The 21,380-nt window shown below is 39.6% G+C and overlaps 1 protein-coding gene across 4 annotated transcripts in view; it reads right to left on the reverse strand.

The window, feature by feature from the left end:
- DOCK3 (dedicator of cytokinesis 3) overlaps positions 1-21,380 on the reverse strand; it is a 184,548-nt gene that overhangs the window by 34,761 nt on the left and 128,407 nt on the right. For all 4 annotated transcript variants that reach the window (XM_052678523.1, XM_052678525.1, XM_052678526.1 and 1 more), the window contains 11 exons: positions 20,332-20,502; positions 16,428-16,620; positions 15,029-15,156; positions 13,916-14,062; positions 11,869-11,967; positions 10,505-10,599; positions 9,077-9,152; positions 7,872-7,972; positions 7,402-7,460; positions 5,184-5,332; positions 2,582-2,667 (listed from right to left, as the gene is read on the reverse strand). In XM_052678523.1, coding sequence (XP_052534483.1) covers positions 2,582-2,667; positions 5,184-5,332; positions 7,402-7,460; positions 7,872-7,972; positions 9,077-9,152; positions 10,505-10,599; positions 11,869-11,967; positions 13,916-14,062; positions 15,029-15,156; positions 16,428-16,620; positions 20,332-20,502 — 1,304 coding nt within the window. The remainder of the gene's footprint in view (positions 1-2,581; positions 2,668-5,183; positions 5,333-7,401; positions 7,461-7,871; positions 7,973-9,076; positions 9,153-10,504; positions 10,600-11,868; positions 11,968-13,915; positions 14,063-15,028; positions 15,157-16,427; positions 16,621-20,331; positions 20,503-21,380) is intronic.

Genomic DNA, 21,380 nt, shown 5'->3' on the forward strand with positions numbered 1-21,380 from the left:
AAATGTGTGAAAGAGAGCACTGCTCGCAGCTACAACTGATTGCTGCGCTGTTACCTGCAGCTTCTCTAACAGCACACAGAAGTTGGGAGTCTGAACCTAAAGCAAATTAACCTGCTCATTCTCACATAAATTTTAGTCTGTCATGAGCAACCAAACAACATCACATCACAATTTATTTAAACTGTACATAAATGAAAGCAATCTTTTTCTGATCAGCAAACTAGGCAGTACATGGAGAATCTCAGTGAGGTGGCTGAAGAATGAGAAAAGGCCCAAGTAAAAACACTGAAAATCGTTTGCAAAAAATGGTAAAGGAAAGCAAAGACAGATGCTGGTATCCTGAGCTTGAAACAGATCTCTTGTGAAAAAACTTGCCACTTGTACTGGCAAGAGGAAAGAGAAACTGTTGGGTGTGTTCTCTGAGGATGATTTCCACCCTGGGATCTGTTTCCCATTTCAGCAGAACAGCTGAGACATGGAAGTCAGTGTCAACTGTTTATTTCACACTGCGTTTTTTAACTTTGTGAGAAAAGAGCTGAAATCTCCCTCAGAGCTCACAGTACTCAGAAAATACAGTACATACACAAACTCAGAGGCTGCTGGACTTCAACTTCAAGGTTGTATTTCTTGGCAACACAACCACTACCACCTAAAAATACATTAAACTGTAGTCCCCAATTCTTAACATTTCCGGTTACACGTACCTTCAGGAGGAGCAAATGGAAAGCAGAACATTCCCCTTGCCAAGTGAATAAAAGAACAAAGACATTTTCTTTTTTATTCCTAAAGCATATATTTTTTCTCTGTACACTTGAAGTGCCAGACTTCCCAAGGCTAAATATCACAAACCAAAAGTGAATATATTTACTTGCTTTCTATGGAAAGCATACAGATGGGCAGGCTTATCCGTCCTGACAGTAAATGAGTGAACAAATGTGAACCAAGAAATGCAAAACTTTATGCCTCAAACTGCCTGCACATTGCTGGGAGACACATGAGATGGTCTGAATACAGAATCACAGAATCACCTAGGTTGAAAAAGATCTTCAATGTCACCACCTTCAAGGTGACCTCGGCCTTGACCTGCCACCAACCTGACCTACTGAACCCCACCGCCAAATCACACCCCTCAGCGCCACATCCAGACCTTAGTGGGATGTGACCACCTCCCGGCATCGGGCCCCTCACTGCCCTAGGCAGCCCGCTGCAGTGCTTTCCAACCTTTATGTGAAGGAATTATCCCTAAAATCTAACCTAAGCTTCTCCTGGTGCAACTCGAGGCAGTTTTCTTCATGTTCTACCACTTGTCACCTGAGAAGAGAGACTGATGCCCACCTTGCTACAACCTCCTTTCAGACGTTTACAGAATGATGTGGTCCCCCCTCAGCCTCCCTTTCTGCAGGTTAAACAACCTCAGTTCCCTCAGCTGCTCCTCCTAAGTCTTGCCTTCCAGTCCCACCACTAGCTCTTCTCTGAATATCTTCCAGCAACTCAGCATCTTATCACAGTGAGAAGCCCAAAACCGAACACAGCACTCAAGGGACAACCCCTTTTCTAGTCCTGCTGGCCATACTATTTCTGATGCAGGCTCCCTTCCATAAGCGTAAGGACTTCTCTGCTTTTCTGGTCCCCACTAGAAAGCCTCATGTATTTATTTTTGTAATACTCCAGGAATTTCCTAACCCATTTCCACTCCGCTTTACTGAGCTTTAGCAAACACCTGGGAATCTGAAGTCCGCCCTGACTGGCCCCTCACTAAGGGCTAGTGATGGTGAGATTTCTCCTAGCTTCCTGCAGAAGATTTCATCCAGCTCTTCATCCTGCTTGCCTGTTCTATAACAGACTCCCAGCATAATATCTACCTCATTGGCCTTAACGTATGGCCTAAATTTTGCTAATGATGTCTTTGGCTCACTGGAATATTAAAAGACTTAGTGTTAACTGCTTTGGACTCTCAAAGTCCTTCTGATATAAACTAGGGCCTTTAGAAATACAATTTAGAGACAGCCGAGTAATCAAAGATAACTAAGTTGAAAGTCAGATTTTAAGTCTTTTGTTCATGCTTACGAGTACTGCACATTTGAAAGGCAGTGGAAATACAGTGCTGTGATGGACTCTGCAAAAAGCGGAGTTTACATCTCCTGAGCCAACTCAGAGCACAGCCTTCAAAAACTGGAAGCAGCAAAAGACAATGCAGAGGAAAATCTCTTGCTCTAACAAGGCTGACCTGCTAGACCTCAAACCAGACCTAAGGCCACGATTTTGCATACTGCTAAGTGAAAAGAAAGGCATTGGCATCTCCAGCAAATCAATTTTTACGGAATAATGACAACAACTTACCTGTGCAGCCTGCTATTGGATTGTATGGAAGAAAGGCACAGAAAGATACAGTTTTATCTTTTCAGAAGTAGCTTGACAAGCTCTGTTTCACTGACAGCCATGTCATGAAAACCTGCCAGGGTGCCCTTTACTACATTCCCTGAAGATCAGCACTAGAGCTGCTACTGCAGCACAGATGACTGCTTTGACTGCTTCAGTGACCCCACACAACACAGAGTGAGCAGAAACTGGCATGGCTTACAGCAGGCTGAAGAGTTCTCTGTAGTTCTCATCACCTTTTCCTTCAGATACCAGGCTGTCCAGCTTATCGATCAACTCAGCTTCCACCTGGATGAGAAGTTCCAAATTGGTTACAAATCAGCTGCTCATGTACATGATGAGTTCCAAACACTAAGAGGATTGGAAGAACATTTTATTTCTCATGCCCTGGAGCCTTCCCACTTCTGTGCGCGAGCAATTTAGTTCTCTGTGGCTCAGTTAAATGGAAACACTTTTCTTATTTTGCAGTGAAATAGAAGGACTAGAATAAAATTATCTATTTGCCTATCAGAGCCTAAATGAACATCCCGGGGGAGGTAACGCTGCTTCTTCCCAGGAGTTTCTGATGTTCATTCTCTTATCAAACAAATCACTCTGAAAACAATTTCTCTGAGCAAATACATCAAACAAAGTACATCCTGTGTCAAAATCATAATATCCATGCAGAGAAACTAATTTATGGCATGATCACCACTAGTCTGCTGTGATGGTTCTGCGGGTAGGTAACTGACTGTCAATCACCGAGATGTAATTACATTGGAAGATTTGTTCATTAAACTCAGTGACTTCTCTATGAGCATATGATGCATTTCCTTTTCACACATGTACAGGGACAGAACAGCATTGTTATGCCTCTCTTCCTTTACAAAGGTAAAGAATACACATTCATTTTACACATTCATGGACTCTAATGCTCCATAGTCAAGTTTGATATCAGATATTCCAATAAAATTGCTTCAAGTGCAGAATTCCACATATCTAATATTAAAGGCTTTTTTTGTTTTTTTGTGTGTTCTTGGAAGACTGAGAGAAAACATGCTTTCAATACTAATGAAGACAGAGGTTTCTAAAGGTTGAAGTGGTTTGTAGAAATGCGGCATGTTTTTAGTTAACCATTAAGATAGTTTGAGTTCCTCTGTTTTTTAGCTGACAAACTGCAAAGGAAGGAAAGATAAGAAGGAAGAGTAAATCACACAGAGACACACAGATGGCACTGGTGCTCCTGTTACTGAAATCAATGAAAGGAGTCACGATTTAGTCCATAAACCAGACTGCACTGCTATGTCCCACTGCACAAAAAATTACCTTGATAAAACAAACTACTGGGAAAACAAAAAGCAAGAAAGAAAAAGCACAAAAATGGATTTCCTGGATTTTTGTATTTTTGAATACTAAATTGGTTGTTAGAAAAGTCAACCCAACTTCAAAATTAAAACAAACAAACACTCTCTTTGTTCATGAGCTACAATAACTCATCCAAAAACTCTGGTGCATGTGTCCAGCTGTTTAGCTTTAGAATGGACAAAAAATGACTTCTTTGAGCTGCTAGTACGATTTAATGCATCTTGTACTGATTGTTATGTTTAAGAAAGATTTTTGTGGCTGTAGCGTAGAACACATCAGTGAGTATAAAAATTAAATGGTTATGAAGAGTTCATCTTTGATGCAGAAAGTATAATCAGATCCAGTAACTAGAAGATGACTGTGGTACTTCTAACTGCAAATGCCAGAGCAGAAACTGTTCCATTGTTATGTTAATACAGCACCTACAGCAAAAAGAGCACCACAATCAAATGTCACCAAAATAGTAGCAGTAGAAATAATAATCAAGGGAGCTGAAGAGAAAAAAAACTCCACAGAAGCCCTTGGTAATACTCTTCCACATAGTTTTTAATGGTTCAGGTTAAGGAAAAGGTCTGTTTCTCTCCTGGGATGACAGACTGTAACTGACATTTTAATATCACATTATGATAATTTAAATACAAAGTCAAACAATTTCTGGACATGCTTTGCGCTGTGTGACTGTCTGGTAGAACTGTCAGAGCACCTATCTGCAGGCCCTTGCCACCTGCATGGTCCCAAACACAACAAGAAGAAAGCCCCATCATCTGAGGATCCATTCCAAGCTTATCCTTTATTATCCACACTTTGAACTTCCAAGATCTGTTTTACAGTGGAAAATTTACACCAATCTCTGATCATGACTGGGCAACTAAACAAGCACTCTCTTGGCTGCTCTGCAATCACAGCTCATGGCAGGTGCCAGCAAAGGAACTTGTGTTGGGCTCAACCATTCCAGCAGAGTGGCTATAATTTCTCCAAGAATATTCAGTCACAAAATCAGTTTCAAAGCACGGTGTAATTATTTAGTTATACAATACTGTCTTCTGTCTGGAAACTGAATACAGAGAAGTAAAGGCCAACAATCCTGGCTGAGCTGTTAAATCTTTTTTTCTAGTTTGCAGTGTGACTCATTTCATAGCTGACAAGCTGCGTGGAAATCAACGAATTGTGAGCCCAGCTCTTCAGAAATTCTTATCCCTTTCTCATTGCTCTTCTCTACATTCAGAGGAAACGCAGCTTGCTGTTAAATGCACTGCTTAAATAATCGTGAGTGGCCTGTAATAGTTTTGTGAGCCATGCTTCAAATTTATTATTTTCATGTATCTGCATGACAACATCTTCGTCCCTATTGGATGTGGATCTACAGATATGCATTCCTTGCTTCTAGCTGGGAGCTGCAAGAAAGACAGAGCAAGCACATGAACTGTCCATGGCTACCCATGACTGGGAAGCTGCCTCACCTGTTTGAAGTTGCCATTCTTTCTCTGCTCCCAGTCCATCATGTCATGGAAGATGGGAATCATGATATTCCGGACTTCTGGCTGTGGGACGAGTGTCACACCAAGAAAAGGGCCAATCATTCCCGGAATAAAGTGAATCTTATGCTCCCCTGTACAACACAAAGCAATGGTGATTAAATAAAAGCATTTGTTCTCTGTTGCTGAGATGAAGATGTGCCTCTGCAAGAGTGACAATATCGGGCCCAATGTAAAATCATAGGCACAAACATGAAGAACGCTAAAGCTTTGAAGAAGCTTTGAAGAATGCTAAATGCTTTTCCTAAATGGACTGAAACAACAGCATTTGCTTTATGCCGTTCCCTGCAGAGCCCCCAGGGTTTTTAATTTCACTACAAAAGCCTTCAGCAAAAACTGTCGGTGCATCTCACTTGCAGGGGAATTCAAATTGTTAAAATCAACTAAATTAAAACATACTAGCCAGGGGAAAAGAGACCACAGGCATTTCCAACTTATGAAGGAAAATATTTTGAAAAGGTTGGTGAGAACTACTCTATTTCACAGAACATATTTAGATTTCAAAGAACCACAGAGCTCTTCATTTTGGTTCTATAGGAGTCACAGTTCCGTAACTGACCTTGACTAAGACAGAAACAGCACTGCTTCTCAGCAACAGGAACAAAAGGCATTTTGCTCACAATGTACTCTGTGTCTGCTTACTGTGCAGTTGCAGAGAACAAATCAAACAGCCATATTTTGAACAACTCCCAGTGATAAATATCTCTACATCTGTAAGAGGGTTCTTTCTTCCTACTTGAATTTTTCTCCCACAATTTTTCAGTTTCTCAATCTCCAATACATTGTAAAGTCTCCTTATTCCTACACAGATGTTTCAAAACTGGCAGTATCACCTTAGCTGTGAGAGATGGTCAGGTTTATTCAGTTTTTCACATTAAGTTTTTTTTCTTTTCACTTCTACAGTTATTTTCCTGATCATCATATTGTTGTGTTGTTCTGCAGAAAGTGGGGCCAGAACAACTGCTCCAGAACCAAGGACAAGTACGGAAAACTTGCAGCCTAATATAAACCCCCTTCCCTTACTGAAGATTCTTTTGTATTTCCTCAAAAAGCTTTTTGCTGGTTTTATTTATGGCATTTTACAGGTAGCTCCCATCCAGCTCATTATCACATTTGTGGTCTACATATAAAATGATAATATTTGGCTATTTGAACATAATCACATAATGAACATTTGCATAATCTGTCACCTCTATCAGCACCTTTTTCTCATTCTCCTGTAGAATCCCATATGCTTCCTTTGTCCTCCAATGTTTCCACAGGTATTCATTTTCATCCCAATACAGACAGGATGCTGGCCTAGCCAGACTTGCTCTCACTTAGTCAAGATTTTATTTGGATGTTGTATTAATAAAATCCTGAACTAGTTAAACCCAAGACTGCCACAGGGCGCTTCTCAAAGCAGAAGTCCTAGATGAAATTCTCCATTTAGCTTTTGAGACTTGTGGAGACACATATTTTCTGTGTAACATACTTAACTTCTTTATCAAAATACATAACGAAAAGGTGAACTGTAGAAGTTGAAATTTTATCACAATCTCGCATTATTGTGGATAAGGCTTTTTAGTTTTGGGTTATTTTTAAGCAGTAATGTATAATTCGTTATTATATGCGCATTAGATAGCAGAAGAAGACTCAAAGAAAGAACCTTTATTGTATGTCATTTCCAGGCATTAGAACCAAACATCTGCAGCTATAATCTCCTACCACAACTTCAGCTTTGAATCATCTCCACATGTATAAAATTAATTACACCCATGAAAATGTAAGTATCTGCTCTACAGTCTAGAATGGGAGAGAGATGTCAAAGAATATCTCCATATGAAGATGCAAATTGCAGCACAATTCAAGGGATCAGAGAAAGCTGATTTTATATTTGCAGATACATAAAAACTGTCACTGATTATGTCAAACTAATGCCTTCCACGGTTGTATTTGAGTAGAAAGTATTTAAATTGGTAGGAATGCATTACTTCAAATGAAGATGGTGCAGAAAAGGACTTTTGGTAGAAGAGAAATGCTTCCTGGTTTTACAGATGCTAAAAGAAAGTATTGTGCGATGCTAAAAATACCATCAAAATTCTAACAGAAATCAGGAGTTACCTCAGCTTCAATTATTAGGACAGAGAATGAAGAGTCATACCTAAGTTCTGCCACATGCTGAAGAGCTCATATGCCATCATCACTCTCATATCACCATATCTGAAAGAGAAGAGATAGACAACTGCCTAACAGGAAAAAAATAAACCTCAAAAGTCAGTGATGTTCAAAAAGACTACAGTAGTTTAACTGGAAAGAACTTACAAAGATCATAAAGTCCAACTTTGTGGCTAACTGAAACTTAGAGCACTATATTAATGGCATTATTCAAACGCTTTCAACATACTGACGCTTGGAGGCATCAACTTCATTCACATTAAATTCAGATTCAAGCCAACATAAAAATACCAAACATCTGACTTATCACAGATCACTATATTAGGAGATCTACTTATGTGGAGCACTTCCACATCCCACCTTCCAGAATAAATCAAAGAGACCTGTGGTAGAAAAAGAAGTCTCAGTTATTCAGGTGGCAGAAAAGACTGGGAAGCCAACAAGAGATTTTCTTACTTATCTATTATCTTCTTTCTCTTAGCTGGTGTGGCATTTTCTAGTTGGAGGCTTGGCTGGTTTATGAACAGCACCGCCAGGCTGAAATAAGAGTTCCACACCTGTAAAACAGGAAGGAAGTTTTATAGTCTTACACTCCAAAGGAATAAGTTTTAACAAGCATAGGAAGACACCGTAGGATAATTTAGGCTGGTAGGGACCCTGGAAATCATCTACCCACTGCATCAGGTTACTGAAAGCTCTGTCCAGCCTGGCCTTGAAAATCTCCAGGGATGGGCACCCAAAGCTTCTCTGGGCAATCTGTTCCAGTGCCCCAGTGCCCCCTGCCTAAAGATTTTCCTCCTAACTTCTACTCATATCTCCCCTCCTTCAGTTCCACACTGTTCTCCCTTCTCTTATCACTGTCGCCATACAATGTTTCTTTGTAGATAGGATCCTTTTTCAAAGCAAGATGTAATGTAATCCAATATATAGCTTAAACTATGGGATACAAAACACATTAGGATTCCAATGGATAGGAAATAAAGAGGCTAACTCTTAGCACTAATGTTCAAAAATGACTAAACCTGATTACTACAACAAAGTTTATGTTGTTCACTGTCTCAAGGCTAAACAGATTTTATCCATCAAGAAACGGAGATTACATAATAATGTGAATGAAAGTCCTATAATTTAGTGTCTTTTCCCAAAGAAATGAGGCTATGCAATCATGCTGTGTGTACATGTGTGAAGGCACACATCTGGCTGCTCTTCCTTAGTAACACCAAACTTGTTATCTGCAATCTGCGAATCTGTTATCAGGCAATATGGTAAACACTCTTAAGATAGTGCATTCCTCCAAGGTTTAAGTCTACAGCCAAAGAGGGAGACCCCTGGGAGAAGAAGATTATGCAGAGCCCAACTTCAGGGAAAGCACTGCCTGAGTCCATATTTTACGATCCTCAGATTTGTGAGACAACAGCTTCATTAGCTGCTCTGCTTAAGTAAATATTTGTTTCCTTTGCAAAGGGCTTCATTTGCCTGATCTGAGCGTTCTGTTCTGTACTTCCCTCAATCCAGAGAAGTTCTTTTATCGATCAGATCATCTTCCTCAAAATCAAATAAGTGCTGCAAATTTAACCAGCAAATACAGAGAGCAGCTCTTGTTCTTTTGGTGCTACTACTTTAAGAAGACACCACAACATATTCTCAGTATCAATCCTTACTTTAAAGTCAAAGTCCGTTTCTGTGAAATTCTTGTGCAGTGCAGAAGACAGGTACTGAACTGTTGTAACTATGATACTGCAGTCAAAAAAAGACAAGAAAAGAGGAAACATTTGAATGTGAAGTATAAATCACACTACAGTACTGCATGCGTTGATTCCACTACACACACAGGCACGCATTCTTCATGGAATTTCTGTAAGTAAAACTTGCTAGAAGTCACTTATCTTTCTATGTTTTCATCAGCAGCCTGTAGTATGTGACAAAAGGTAAAGAACCTTATTCATTATTAGGGAATTTACACATGAGCTTTTAAAATGGTATCTATTGTATGGCTGGGCCATATCACCTGAAGTGAAACAAAAGAATACATCTGTTTTTCTTCTGTTTTAACAGAAATGGTTGGGTTTTTTTCCCCCCACAACAGCAACTTAAGATACTTGAGCTGTTTTAATTCTTGTCTATACAATAGTACTTTATCAGTCACACAATAACACGTTTTTTGAGTATTTCTGCATTTCTCAACACTGCCCCCGTCCCTCCCACCACTACTTACGACACGAAGTAGCTATAAGGACACTTCAATGCAAAGCAATCAAGCCGTGCAATAAATGCAGGAATTCACAGCATGTAGATACAGCTTCAGCAACATTAAAAAACAATAGCAAATCTCTGATCCACATGTACACCATACTTCCAAAAGCACTGCTAAATGTATTTATCTTAGCCTAAGAATTTAGAACAAAATATCTTTTCTTACAAACGCCATTTAATCTGACATCCTGAAATACTGAGATCCACTCCTTTCACTTTTCATTGTGCTGTGAACTCACAGAGCACGACACACTGACCAGGACACATTCCTGTTATGCCCTCCAGTACTCATCTGGTAGTAACTCCAAAGCTAGTCTGTCTAATGCAACAAGAAACTAGCAAATAATTCAGCCACTGAGTGTTTATCACACTGCTATCATTTCAGAGTGTGGCACTTAACTGAAGAAAGAATGATAAAAAAAATTAAGCAGGCCACTGACAACTCAACTGAAAAATAAATGTGTGCAATGTGCCTGGTATCATTGCTGAGGTCTAATCCCCTTCTTCTAACATACCTGAGTGCTTCTAGGGAGGGTAAAGATGGCTGTTTGTGCCACTCTTATCCCCAGTGCAGCTACTTCAAGCTTTGGGTTTAAACCTCTAATTTTTCACACCTTTGCATATTGGTAGATTATAACATACAGAACGACAACTGTAAGTCCCAGTTTGGTCCAATGTGTCAAAAGAAGGAAAGAACTGGGATAAGTACTGCAGGATTCTGTCTTGATCACAACATTTCAACCTGATGAAACACACTGCATCACAGGTTTTGAGTGCACAGGAGAAAAAAAATCTGATATAGAATGACAGAAGTTTATACCTGCTTCTCTACTTACTTGCTGGTGAGCAACCTCATCACCATCCAGTCTCGAGGAAAGACACTCATTTTCATGAGGTTCCGAAATACACAGAAAATCTTCAGGAGGAACTCCTATTGCATAGGTGAAAAAAAAAAAGTCATTAGCAGCTGAAGATCTGTGTTCTTGATTACAAGCACTTCTTCAGCTCAGCATGCTCCATTTGAGCACTAGGCCATCCATGTGAAAACATGGTAACAACAAATACAAATATTGCTTTATTTGCATCTAATATGTACTGATTGGGTTGTAGCTGTTTAAATCTCGACTTTCACAGTGAGACAAAAATCTTCCTTATGAGTATAATGTGCGAAGGCTGCTCTGAAAGTAAAGCCACCTATTTTGATAGGCACGGCAGTGGTAAAAGGGCAATGTCTGAAGGAAAAGCTAAGGAGATAACACATATCAGATGAACTGATAGCTGGAAAAAAAAAGTTGGGGATAATACCTTCAGCCTGTCATGCTGCTGAGCATTTCCTTAGCATTCATTCTAATGGCAATAAGGACAGATTTTAATTCAACCACAAATCCTTGTGTTGGTTTAATGTAAGAATGATAGTGTAGATAGTTTAAAAAATATTTAACGAGAATTAATATGATTTAATTTATCAAATCATTTTCCTATGAACAATTCAATTATCTGAAAGGTAATAATCTCAAGTAACTATCAAACTGAGATACACTGAACCCTGCTACCAGGAGGCAAGAATTCCTCTATCACAAATTTATCTTCCTGATTTATTCAGCCTCTCTATATGCATATGATCTAGAAAGACTATTCAGGAAGGACTTCTTACTGCTTTTCCTTCACACTTGTTAAGGCAACATAAGTTCCTGCCACATCACACTCTTCTCATTGTCTCTATTTTATTAAGTGCCATGTTAATCAAAAGCAATCTTATCTTTATAAATAAAGTTATTCAGCCTCTTAAATAGACCTTTGTCTGAGATATACCTCTATCCTACAGAAGATGAAACAAAAAGTTCGTCTCTGTTGTTTTGAGAGGTGCATTTCAGAATGACAGTGACAAAAAAGCCATCTGAGCCCCTCATCAACCACAAGGTCATCAAAAGCCATAACTGAAGTTAAAGGTCACAAATTTGGCAAGGGTGCATAAAATCAAGTAGCAAGATTGCTGCTTTTCCAAGAAAGGCTCCATTTGCTAGAAACATATGTATCCCAAAACAGGTTTGAAACACTCTTTTGACACAACATCTATTATCATAAGAGGGAAAGGAAGGTTTACAAAACCAGAGTGCCAGAGAATGGGAATGATTAGCAGAACAAGTAAAGCCTGAGGGATTCCCTCTGCTTTCTCATTCAACATCATCTTCTGCTGTACCTTTAGTTCATCCTTGCTTTGGAAGTTGTCCAGCAAGTGCTGGAAATGAGTGTCTGACATCTGACGAAGCAAAGATAAAAGACAGGACACGTATTCTCCCTGTTGACCAAATGAGAAATTCTTTAGATCAGACAATCTGAAATTTTGTGCATATAAAACTCAACTTGGGGTAAGGTATAAAGGGAGGGGTCTGAAATGGCCCCATGCCTATGAGAGGGAAAGCTATCATGCACAGAGATTAAAAATACTGCATGTTAACAGTTCTTGAATGACTCTTTGTATACAGGAATACATCTCTTAGAGACCTACCACAAGTGCTGTTTTTACATGGATTTTAACAAGCATTGTAGTCTAAACAAAAATCATTTAGAATCATTAATGCAGACATTAAAGAATTTCTCTCCAAGCATGCAGTTCTTGACAGTCACCTTCTCAGTTACGTGCCTAACAAAGGTGTGACTGCTGCTCATGCGGGTGTACCAGGAAGAACTGAAACAAATTTGCTGAGATACTGAAAACAGCATAGTGATAACAGCACAGGATCAGTACAGGCTACCAAAGGTGTTGGAATCCTGTAAATATTTAGCTATTAGTGCTCACCAAGCTACCTGCTGTCAATAGCTACAATATTAACAGTATTCCATTAAGCTACTCTGAAAGTAGCTTGGGTAAGCCTATGTGAGTTACAATTACATTTCTGGCCTGCAAAGCAGATGCACCCTGACAAGTTACCACAGTATCCCAAAGAGTTTTCCAAAGATGGGCTCCCCCATTTTACATATCTGAAAGTAAAGCACAGAGAAGTTAAGCAATTTGTCCAAGATACTGAGTATGGCAGTGACAGGAAAGTAAGGAGCGTGTCTTCTAACTGTCACTCCCTGTGAAACATGCAAGCTACTTTCTAATCGGTATCTAAAAAAGACTACACCTACTGCCATGCTGTCAAATACAAACTCAGGAACAAATATGGGGGTATTCTGAACTTGGGACTTTGCTCTTCATTTTTACTGATTCTTAAATCAATAGATGCTCAAGCATCTACCTGGAAGCTTTGACATGGGGTGAACTTTTACAGGGCTGAACTTCATTACGAAAAAAGGCATGCTCTTGCATGTATGGATCGTGTGATAAATAACATTAAGTTAAAAAGCAGAAGTCAAAGGAAGATGAGATGTCACTAGATGCTGTAAAATCTATTAAATGTCTTGTTCTTTATCGGGGTTTTTCTTCACTCTTTCTATAAAATAGAAAGATACCATCTTTTCACTCGTGTGAAAAATGTGCCTTGGTGTTTGCCTGCCTCTGAGGTTTCAGCCATTTGACAAAAAAGCAAGACTAGAAAAGAGATGCTCTGTAAAACAGCTTAACATCACACATTGTGCAAAAGCTGTGCTAGAGACTCTACCAAATAGACTAGAATAGGCTAAAGTAGCAAGGGCAATGAATCCAGAAAAGCTTATCAGCATTTCTGTTCTTTTTCTCCTGATTCACTACATGTCAAGGAAAAGGATTCTTTCCCTAGGTGTACGCTGGCACACCATACAAACTGCTGGCTTTTCCCACTTCTCCCAACAGCTTGTCTTAGCCTCTGCTATTTCTTTTTCCAAAATATGCTGTGTTTCATTTGTAAGAAATAATCAGCGAACATGAATGAAAGATCTCCAGGGTAGTGCTAAGGGACTTGCCCACTTGAAAGTATGGCATTGTCAGCCTTAGGAATCAGAATCCAAAGCCCATTCAGGGAGGAAGCCCTGGGCAGCAATCCAGTTAGCATATACCCTACCTTCTAATCACTAATTCTCAATCACAGCTGAAAAGATAAACAAGAAAATAACCTGGAAATCCACAAAAGCCTCCTTTAGCACAACTGCTCCTCGCAGACATTGCTAGCGCAGAGGAAGGAAAGGATCAGTGACTTACTAAGAGAAAGAGACAAAGCCCTGGGCATTCATGCAGCATTAATGATAATGAGGTGTTTGCGGTGGTGAGGGACTGAACCAAAGGTTACAGAGAAGCAGGAAATAGAAACTGATTGTTAGTTACTAACAGTGATTTCTGCTGTGCACTGCGGGCAACGCTGCCCTCTTACCGCCTCCTGAGACTGCGATTTACTCATGATTGTTAGCAGAGTTTGTAAAAGCACATCCAGGAGGCTTTCCACCATCATCTCAACCTCCTCCACGACATCTCCCTCCTACAGTAAGTGGTAAGCAAACAGACAGTTAGAGACCGGAGAAGACGGATTGGCAGAGAATTCTTTGAGCCAGCCATACAACAAACATCCGCTTTGGTAGAGACCTCCACAGTGGAGGTTCAAAGAAGTACAAACAAATTCAATATGGGTACCAGATGCTGTTGTGATGCCAGCGCGTGACCTCCTCCCTCTCATAGAAACATTCAGGGTCACGGATGTACATGTAAATTTATAATTCAAGTTCTGCACACACTCTAGAACACAATGGGGTCAGATTATGTTCAGTGCTCTTTATTCTATGGCAGCATTAATTTAGCTTATTACCCTGATACCTTTCATTTCATTCCTTTCACACAAAGCAGTAACTTGTTATTAGAAGTACTCACTGGTACAATTTATATTTAGCACTATGAGCTTCCTCCTTTAGAGTCAGGTGTGGAAGCTTCACCACCCTCTGTTTGTGAGCACTGCTTTAAATGATCAAGTTATCGTTTGGATCAGATTATTATATGATCAGCGAAGCAGGGTGTTTAAACTCAGCAGCAAGTTCTAGAAGTATGCGTGATTTCGTTGATTGGATAATTTTAGAGTATTCACTTAACATGAATCATAAATTGCTAGTTACTGTCCCTTGCAGAACTACAAATCCTAGAGCTGCATAGGGCTTTTGAACTTCACTGACATCTAAGTTCTGGGCTTGGATAAGGAAAATTAAACTGCGTCAAATCAGGTAAATGAATATACCTTTTTTTCCTCTCCTAACAGCAAGAACACTGTGTAACCAGAATGCTTTGAGTCACACATACAAAAGCAGACCCAGACTACAAATGTTCTTTTGCTGACAGAAAATCAGCAGAAATTCATTTTCAGAAGGATCTTTGCAAAACCTCTATTAACTGACACAACTTGCTCAGCCTTCAATTTAACAAGTGAGTGATGGAATTAGAAAGTCAAGGAGCAGATTACCAAAGAGCTGGTCTTGATTATGGAGAAGATACTACTCAGAATCCCAGAGCAGATGAGAAGTTCCTTCTGCTGTCGTAGGTGAAGGTGAATGTGGTGAAGAACCACAGGAAGCAGGATGCGTCGGGACTCTGAAAGAAGGAAAATAGGATCACAATTCTTAAAAAAGAGACCTGAATTTCAATTATCTTCATTCAGTAGCCTTTAGGTATCCAAACTTGTTTGCTGACAAATAGCATATTTAATTAATTGGTGCAAATTCTATCATATAGATGGCAGCAGAACACACTTGCAAGAACTGTATATAAAGAACTAATAGTACATCTCATTTCAAAAGTTTGTAAATGCAGAATACACAAACTCTTCAATACAGTTCCAGATTGACAGCAGTATTTGTGAACTGATACATGCAGACCTTGATTTCCTACTGTTCAGACTCCTTCCTCACTTCAAGGTGCTTTTCAGCTCTGTTGTCACAGCTAAGAGAGCTTCTCAAATATATGACTCTTGGAAACTGGCTGATTTTTCTCATTTACCTGGCTTACCAACCTAAACTGTATTTAAAGAGGGAGAGCAGGCAGCAGCTGCTGAAGACAGAAGCCAAAACAGAAAAAAATAGGGAAAAAAGTGGGAGGATGGCAAGGAACTCATAGGAGAAATGGAAGGTAAAGAGTCAAGAAAAAGAGAGTGGATCTTCCTTTAATTGCAAGACTGGAAGAGTAGGCAGGGTTGGTACGTAAAAGATGTCTGGCAAATAGAATCATATTTTAAGAGATAGAAAGGACATGGGAGATTGCTGACTCGGGAGATGAGTATTGAGTGCACTAACTTCTGATTAGGGTAGATAAGCCCTACAGTGCTTTTAATCTTCTTCTGTTATATTCATAATTTCATTCATTTGAAATAAACTCAATCTTCAGCCCTTATTCATTTAATCCATCACAAAGAATTACTAATATGTTGATTTATACAAGTATGATAGTTACCATGTAAGGATTAAATACACTTTAAAAGAATGGTGGGCTTCTCTTGAAACTGTCTTCCTGTTTCTTTCTCATGCAATTAGCTTGCTAGAAAGTAGATTAGTCTTCCTATCTATGTCTTTGGAACTAAAGTGGCAAACAATCAAAGAGTAACATAATGTACGAAATGAGACTTGTTAAGGTACAGAATTTTATCAGTAATACAACTTATCTACAATGTATTTATTCATATTTCCTACCACAGAAAAACAAAGCAATACTCAGTGAAGATATGTAACAACGATGCTGGATAGATAAATAATTACCAAGTTTATTAGCTCTCAGTAATGAACTGTCTGCAATGAGGTGACAGCAAACTCTATGGAATATCTTCTTACTCTTAGTTCAGAGACAACCTTTGCTTCATCCCACCATCTTACCTGAGAAGGAGAACAGGCGGCTGTCGACAGTACGCGCAATGGACTGCAGCTTAACGACGTCCATTGACTGCCCGATGTGTACAGTACTGGGCATGCTGCCCAGAGTGCCCCTCACAAACTCTGCTACTTCCTGCACAGTGAACATCTGCAACAGCTCATCAAAGATAGCGGGGAAGGAGTTCAGCAAAGCAGCCTGTAAAAAGCAAACGAGAAAGTTCAAAATTCTGAACTCTTTAAGCACAGCTAAAGGCAGTGAAATAGAAACAACAGTAAAACTGAATTAAGGGTCTGGAAAAAGCCACTACGTAATGAACTACGGCTGGAGTTAAAGTTTTGCAGTACCTCAAGTTCATAGTGACCAAATTACTAGTAGTATACAAAAATCAAGCTCTGTTGCAATACTAAGTCGTACGGTAAGTTGAGCACAGCTCCTGTAGAACTTCAAAAGGCCATATTTTAGATTATAGCTTATAAAACAGAAAAAGGTACAGAAGAACAGAAAATAGTCAATTTTTTGCATGTTTACATTTTTGAATAAATATAAAAAGCGCTTCTGATTACATTAAACTCCATATTGACTTTTTGTACTGAGGAACTACAAAAGGCAGTTAAAGCTCTTCAGAAAATATTCTGAAGAACATGTTGACAGACCCTTAACCATGGCAATAACTGTCACATGATATTACAGTATCTCTGTAACAGGGATAGGGTGCAACTTCATGTGAAAGAGGCAACACATCATGCAAGTGAGAGTGCATGTGATTCTTGCAACAATGGATACTTCCAGTAAGCTGGAGTTATCCAATCAATGGGAGTGCAGAAACAGTATCACAACACACCACAAATTCTTCATCTGTTGTTTCACATCTCTTCAATTAATCTCCTATTCTCAAATTCCACATACATGGTGCCATAACTCCAAAATTTTACACTTCTTGTCTTCCTTTCTTTACATCCCACCGAACAGACATCCCATCCTCTTCCTTAAAACTAATACAGATCCACGATGGTTGCTGCAAAGGCCGGTTTTCACAGAATCTTCTTGGTTGGAAAAGACCTTCAAGATCACCAAGTCCAACCACCAGCCTTATTTACTGGATCCCATCACCAACCCTGGCACTGAGGGACATGTGCCACATCCACACATCTCCTGAACACCTCCAGTGCTGGAGACTTCACCCTGTGCAGCCCACCCCAATGCTTGACTAACCTTCTCCAGTGAAGAACTCTCCCCAAAGGGAAGATTCTGATTTTGCTGTCCTACTTCCAGTTGCCACCACTGTGCACGCTTACTTCTGTTTTCCCCTCATTTCTTTGAAGCTCTCCACACAACCCACACTGCCATCCTGCAGTGTTTGAATCTACTAGGTTTTGTTCAGCTTCGCCCCACCTGAGTCTTACCACCTATCATTATTTTCTTCTATTCTGCAAGATCTTCTCCTCAGATTTCTATGTTCCCTCATTCCACAAACACTTCTGTACATCTTTCATGGAGGCTCTAACACTCGGAACGCCCTTCTAATTTCATATAACAGACAGCTTCCTTTTTACCATGTCTTTCTTCTAAGCATCTTCTCCTTCAAACAGCTCTATGCATTTGATAGTCTCTGAGCAAAGTGTAAGTTATGTTTATAACTAACTTGGCAAACACTGAAGAGCCCATTAAATTATTCTGAATATAAGTTTACCTCTTTCTTCTTCGTGCTTGTTATCTTTCTCAACATCTTGTCTTGTTACACTCAATTCAGATTACACAAAAACCCATACAGCCTCCTGGGTGTTGTCACCTATTTGTTGCTACATAGATACAATGTACTAACAAAATAAACAAATATGAATGATTTAAATAGTTCATGGTACTTTGGAAGGCTGTAACAGCTGCAAATCCATTAATCATCTTTATCTTTAGGATAATGCAAACAGAATTAGAATACTGGCCCAACAAATCGTTACAGGAGTTTTCCTTAATTTATTTCTATTACTATGATGCAGAAGGATTGCTGTAGCCATCAAGAATTTCTAGTAGCAATCTAAGGATATGCATGGGATCTCTTCAGGAAGCTTTGGATCTGTCTCGAGAACAGCTGTATTGTTGCAGCAGTTCCTGGAAGGGCCCTTTTCAGTGTAAGAACCTAAAGTGCTCTGGATCACTGTTCTTGTCAAACTACTTGCCTGGAAGTAAGGAGCATTTTTATCTCACTGCTGAAAAAGGCTGCACTGAGATCTAATATCCTGGATAAAAGAAATGTGGAGGAAATTATATTTAATAAGGCCTCAAACATTTCTGTGTAACAGTTGTCCAAGTTTCTGAAGCTCATACACTGTCTCCTCGGTTTGCCTGAGCAGTGTGATTTATGCAGTCTTGCACATGCTCTCAACAGTGTATTTCTGAAGTGCTAATGCTATCAGCTGTTCCATTAATTACTGAAATATTCCACATTTCCTAGTTTTAAAGCATCAGCCACTTAAACATTAAATTTCAGTCTATATGGAGGAAAAGACGGATTGGGATAGGAAAAGGGATTCACTGGGAACATCCATAATGAAATACTTGAGCAGTTTTGAGGATCATTACTTACAAAATTAAATGTCGGCCTTGAAGTGCCACCACTTTTTTGTGGAGCACATGTCCCAGCTCCGCTCACCTGACTTCCAGGCTGAGAGGCCTATGGGGCAATTGGGATCAAGGGGCAACACAATGGCACGGGGAAAACAAAACAGTAAACTTTTCAAAGATTAAACAAGGACAAACTTTCCAAATTACAAAAGTCTAGAGCAAAGACAGTAAGAAGAAAAAAAAAAAAAAAAAGCAAAGAAAAAGGGAAAATAACCCCATCCTCAAAGCTAGTTTCTCTCTGTACCTGTGATCACTACAACTAGAAACCAAACCAACCCAACCTAAACATCCTGTGTTCACCAGATGCTGCTCCCACTCACCGTCTGAAAGAATCTGTGCACTGATTTCTCATGCTCTTGTGTCATCTCATTATACCCACTAATGAGTGATTAAATAAAAGAGTAGAGCAACTCTTCTCGAAACCTTGCAGAACACCTTCTTAAGAAAGAGATCATGCTGCTGGCAGCTTCCCTAACCACTGGAGTCACTCTGTTTTGTTGTGACATTCACAGCAACTGCTGCTTTGACAGGTTTCAGTAGGTGTTCAAAACATCTTCAAATCGTAAATTAGTAATTACAAATCACCTTCATATTACCAGGATGTTCCAGGTGATCCATTTCTGAGATTTCCTGAGTGGAGGCATACACATAATATTTAACATTATTGTTCAGATCTTTTAAACACAGAAGTATCTCAGTGCTCTTTCAAATATGAAATGAGACATTGCAAAATCCTCACTCACTTTGGGTGGAATCTGTAGCCCACAGAAGTGACAGTGAATTCATCCGGGCCACATTTGAAATAACGTATTAATTGAGAGTATAGGTATCACAGACTGCTTGCAGTCAGGGTGCATGCCATTCTAACTAATGTTAGACTATGCTGGAATTAAATTTTCCAGATTGAGAGTACATCAATTGAACTCTTCCACAGCACTGTTGCTGTGACCTCTATATTCGATGTGAGCTCCTATAACCAAGGATTTAGAATTCCTTTAGGACAACTTAAGACACATGGGATACTTGGCAATATATTTTACTTTTGTGAAGAGGAGAAACTGAATCATCGTGTGATGAGTTGTTTTCCTCTTGAGACTCCACAGTTCAGCACCTGTAACTGCAAAGACACTCTGTAGTAAGACTGACTATGCTGTTTTTCAGTATCATCACATTCTTAGAGAAAGAACACTATACTAATCTGCTCCCAGCTGTCACACGCCCATATGCTATCATTGCAGAAAATAGCTGCCCTTTGGCTCGTCAGTTCAAGTGTAGGAAACAGCAAACCTGTGTGAAGATGAGAGTCTCAGAACTCCTGCTGTCCAAGCTGAGCACAAATCTGATGGACTGGAAAAGCTCTTGGATGCTGGAGCGGAACTGCTCCTCCTCCATTCCACACGTAGCTCTGGAGTAAAGGATCCGAGATTGGACAATGAACTTGAAAAGATATTCCAAGGCCTTAAGGAGCAGGAAAGGGAGGAAATTAAGATAGAGAGAAAGAAAAATACAGGAGCTTTAAAGAGAACCAGGAAAGATTCTAGACGCATAATTCTTCAGCGTTAGAAAAGAAAAAGAAAAACAGGTTAAGTTTTATAATTCAGTTAAGGAAGCACTTCTCATACACAAGAATTCATTCTCAATAATCTCTGTGGCCAATATGCCTCACTAATAACAACAAAAAATAAGCATGCATTTAATTCAAGTAGATAAAGTCAGTTTACACAGGCTGAGGAAGATTTTGGCAAAGACAAGAGATTTACAGTTTGCTAATGACTTGGCACAGGGGCTGTATCTGAAGAAGCTGTTTTCCTGTCTTCATTCATATTTTACCTTTAATCACTTCAGTTTGCTGATCTGGGTTAAGATAAGTGGCCTGTCAGTGGAACAGAAGAAGGGTTACCTGGAAAAAGAACTGTCTGCTTTTCAATAGGAACACAACAGGTCTGCCTTTATTTCTGACAGCCACAGGTACAGATAGAAGTGAGTGCAGACACAAACAGAACGTGAAGCCCACAGCAGTAGGCAGCAGCAGCTGTGCAACACTATGTACACATCTTTTTACTTCCAGCTGGGGGAACTTCATAAGCCTTCCTTTTATTGTCTCATATGAAACTTGGAGAGCACCCAGCAGAAGAACAACCTGCACAGAAGGTGGCATTTAACACCAATATGCATAGGTTGCTCCAAAAGTAACGCTTTCCATTTATCTCCATGGAAACAATAACAGGTACAAAGAACACAGTAACACTATTTGACAGAGCAAACTTTCAGCTACAAAACGCTATTTTTCAACACAGCCACCACCATTAGCTGTGCATTTTTGCTAGCGATGAACA

The sequence above is a fragment of the Tympanuchus pallidicinctus genome, unplaced genomic scaffold, assembly GCF_026119805.1.
Source record: "Tympanuchus pallidicinctus isolate F22 unplaced genomic scaffold, pur_lepc_1.0 scaffold17, whole genome shotgun sequence".
Classification (NCBI taxonomy): Eukaryota; Metazoa; Chordata; class Aves; order Galliformes; family Phasianidae; genus Tympanuchus; species Tympanuchus pallidicinctus.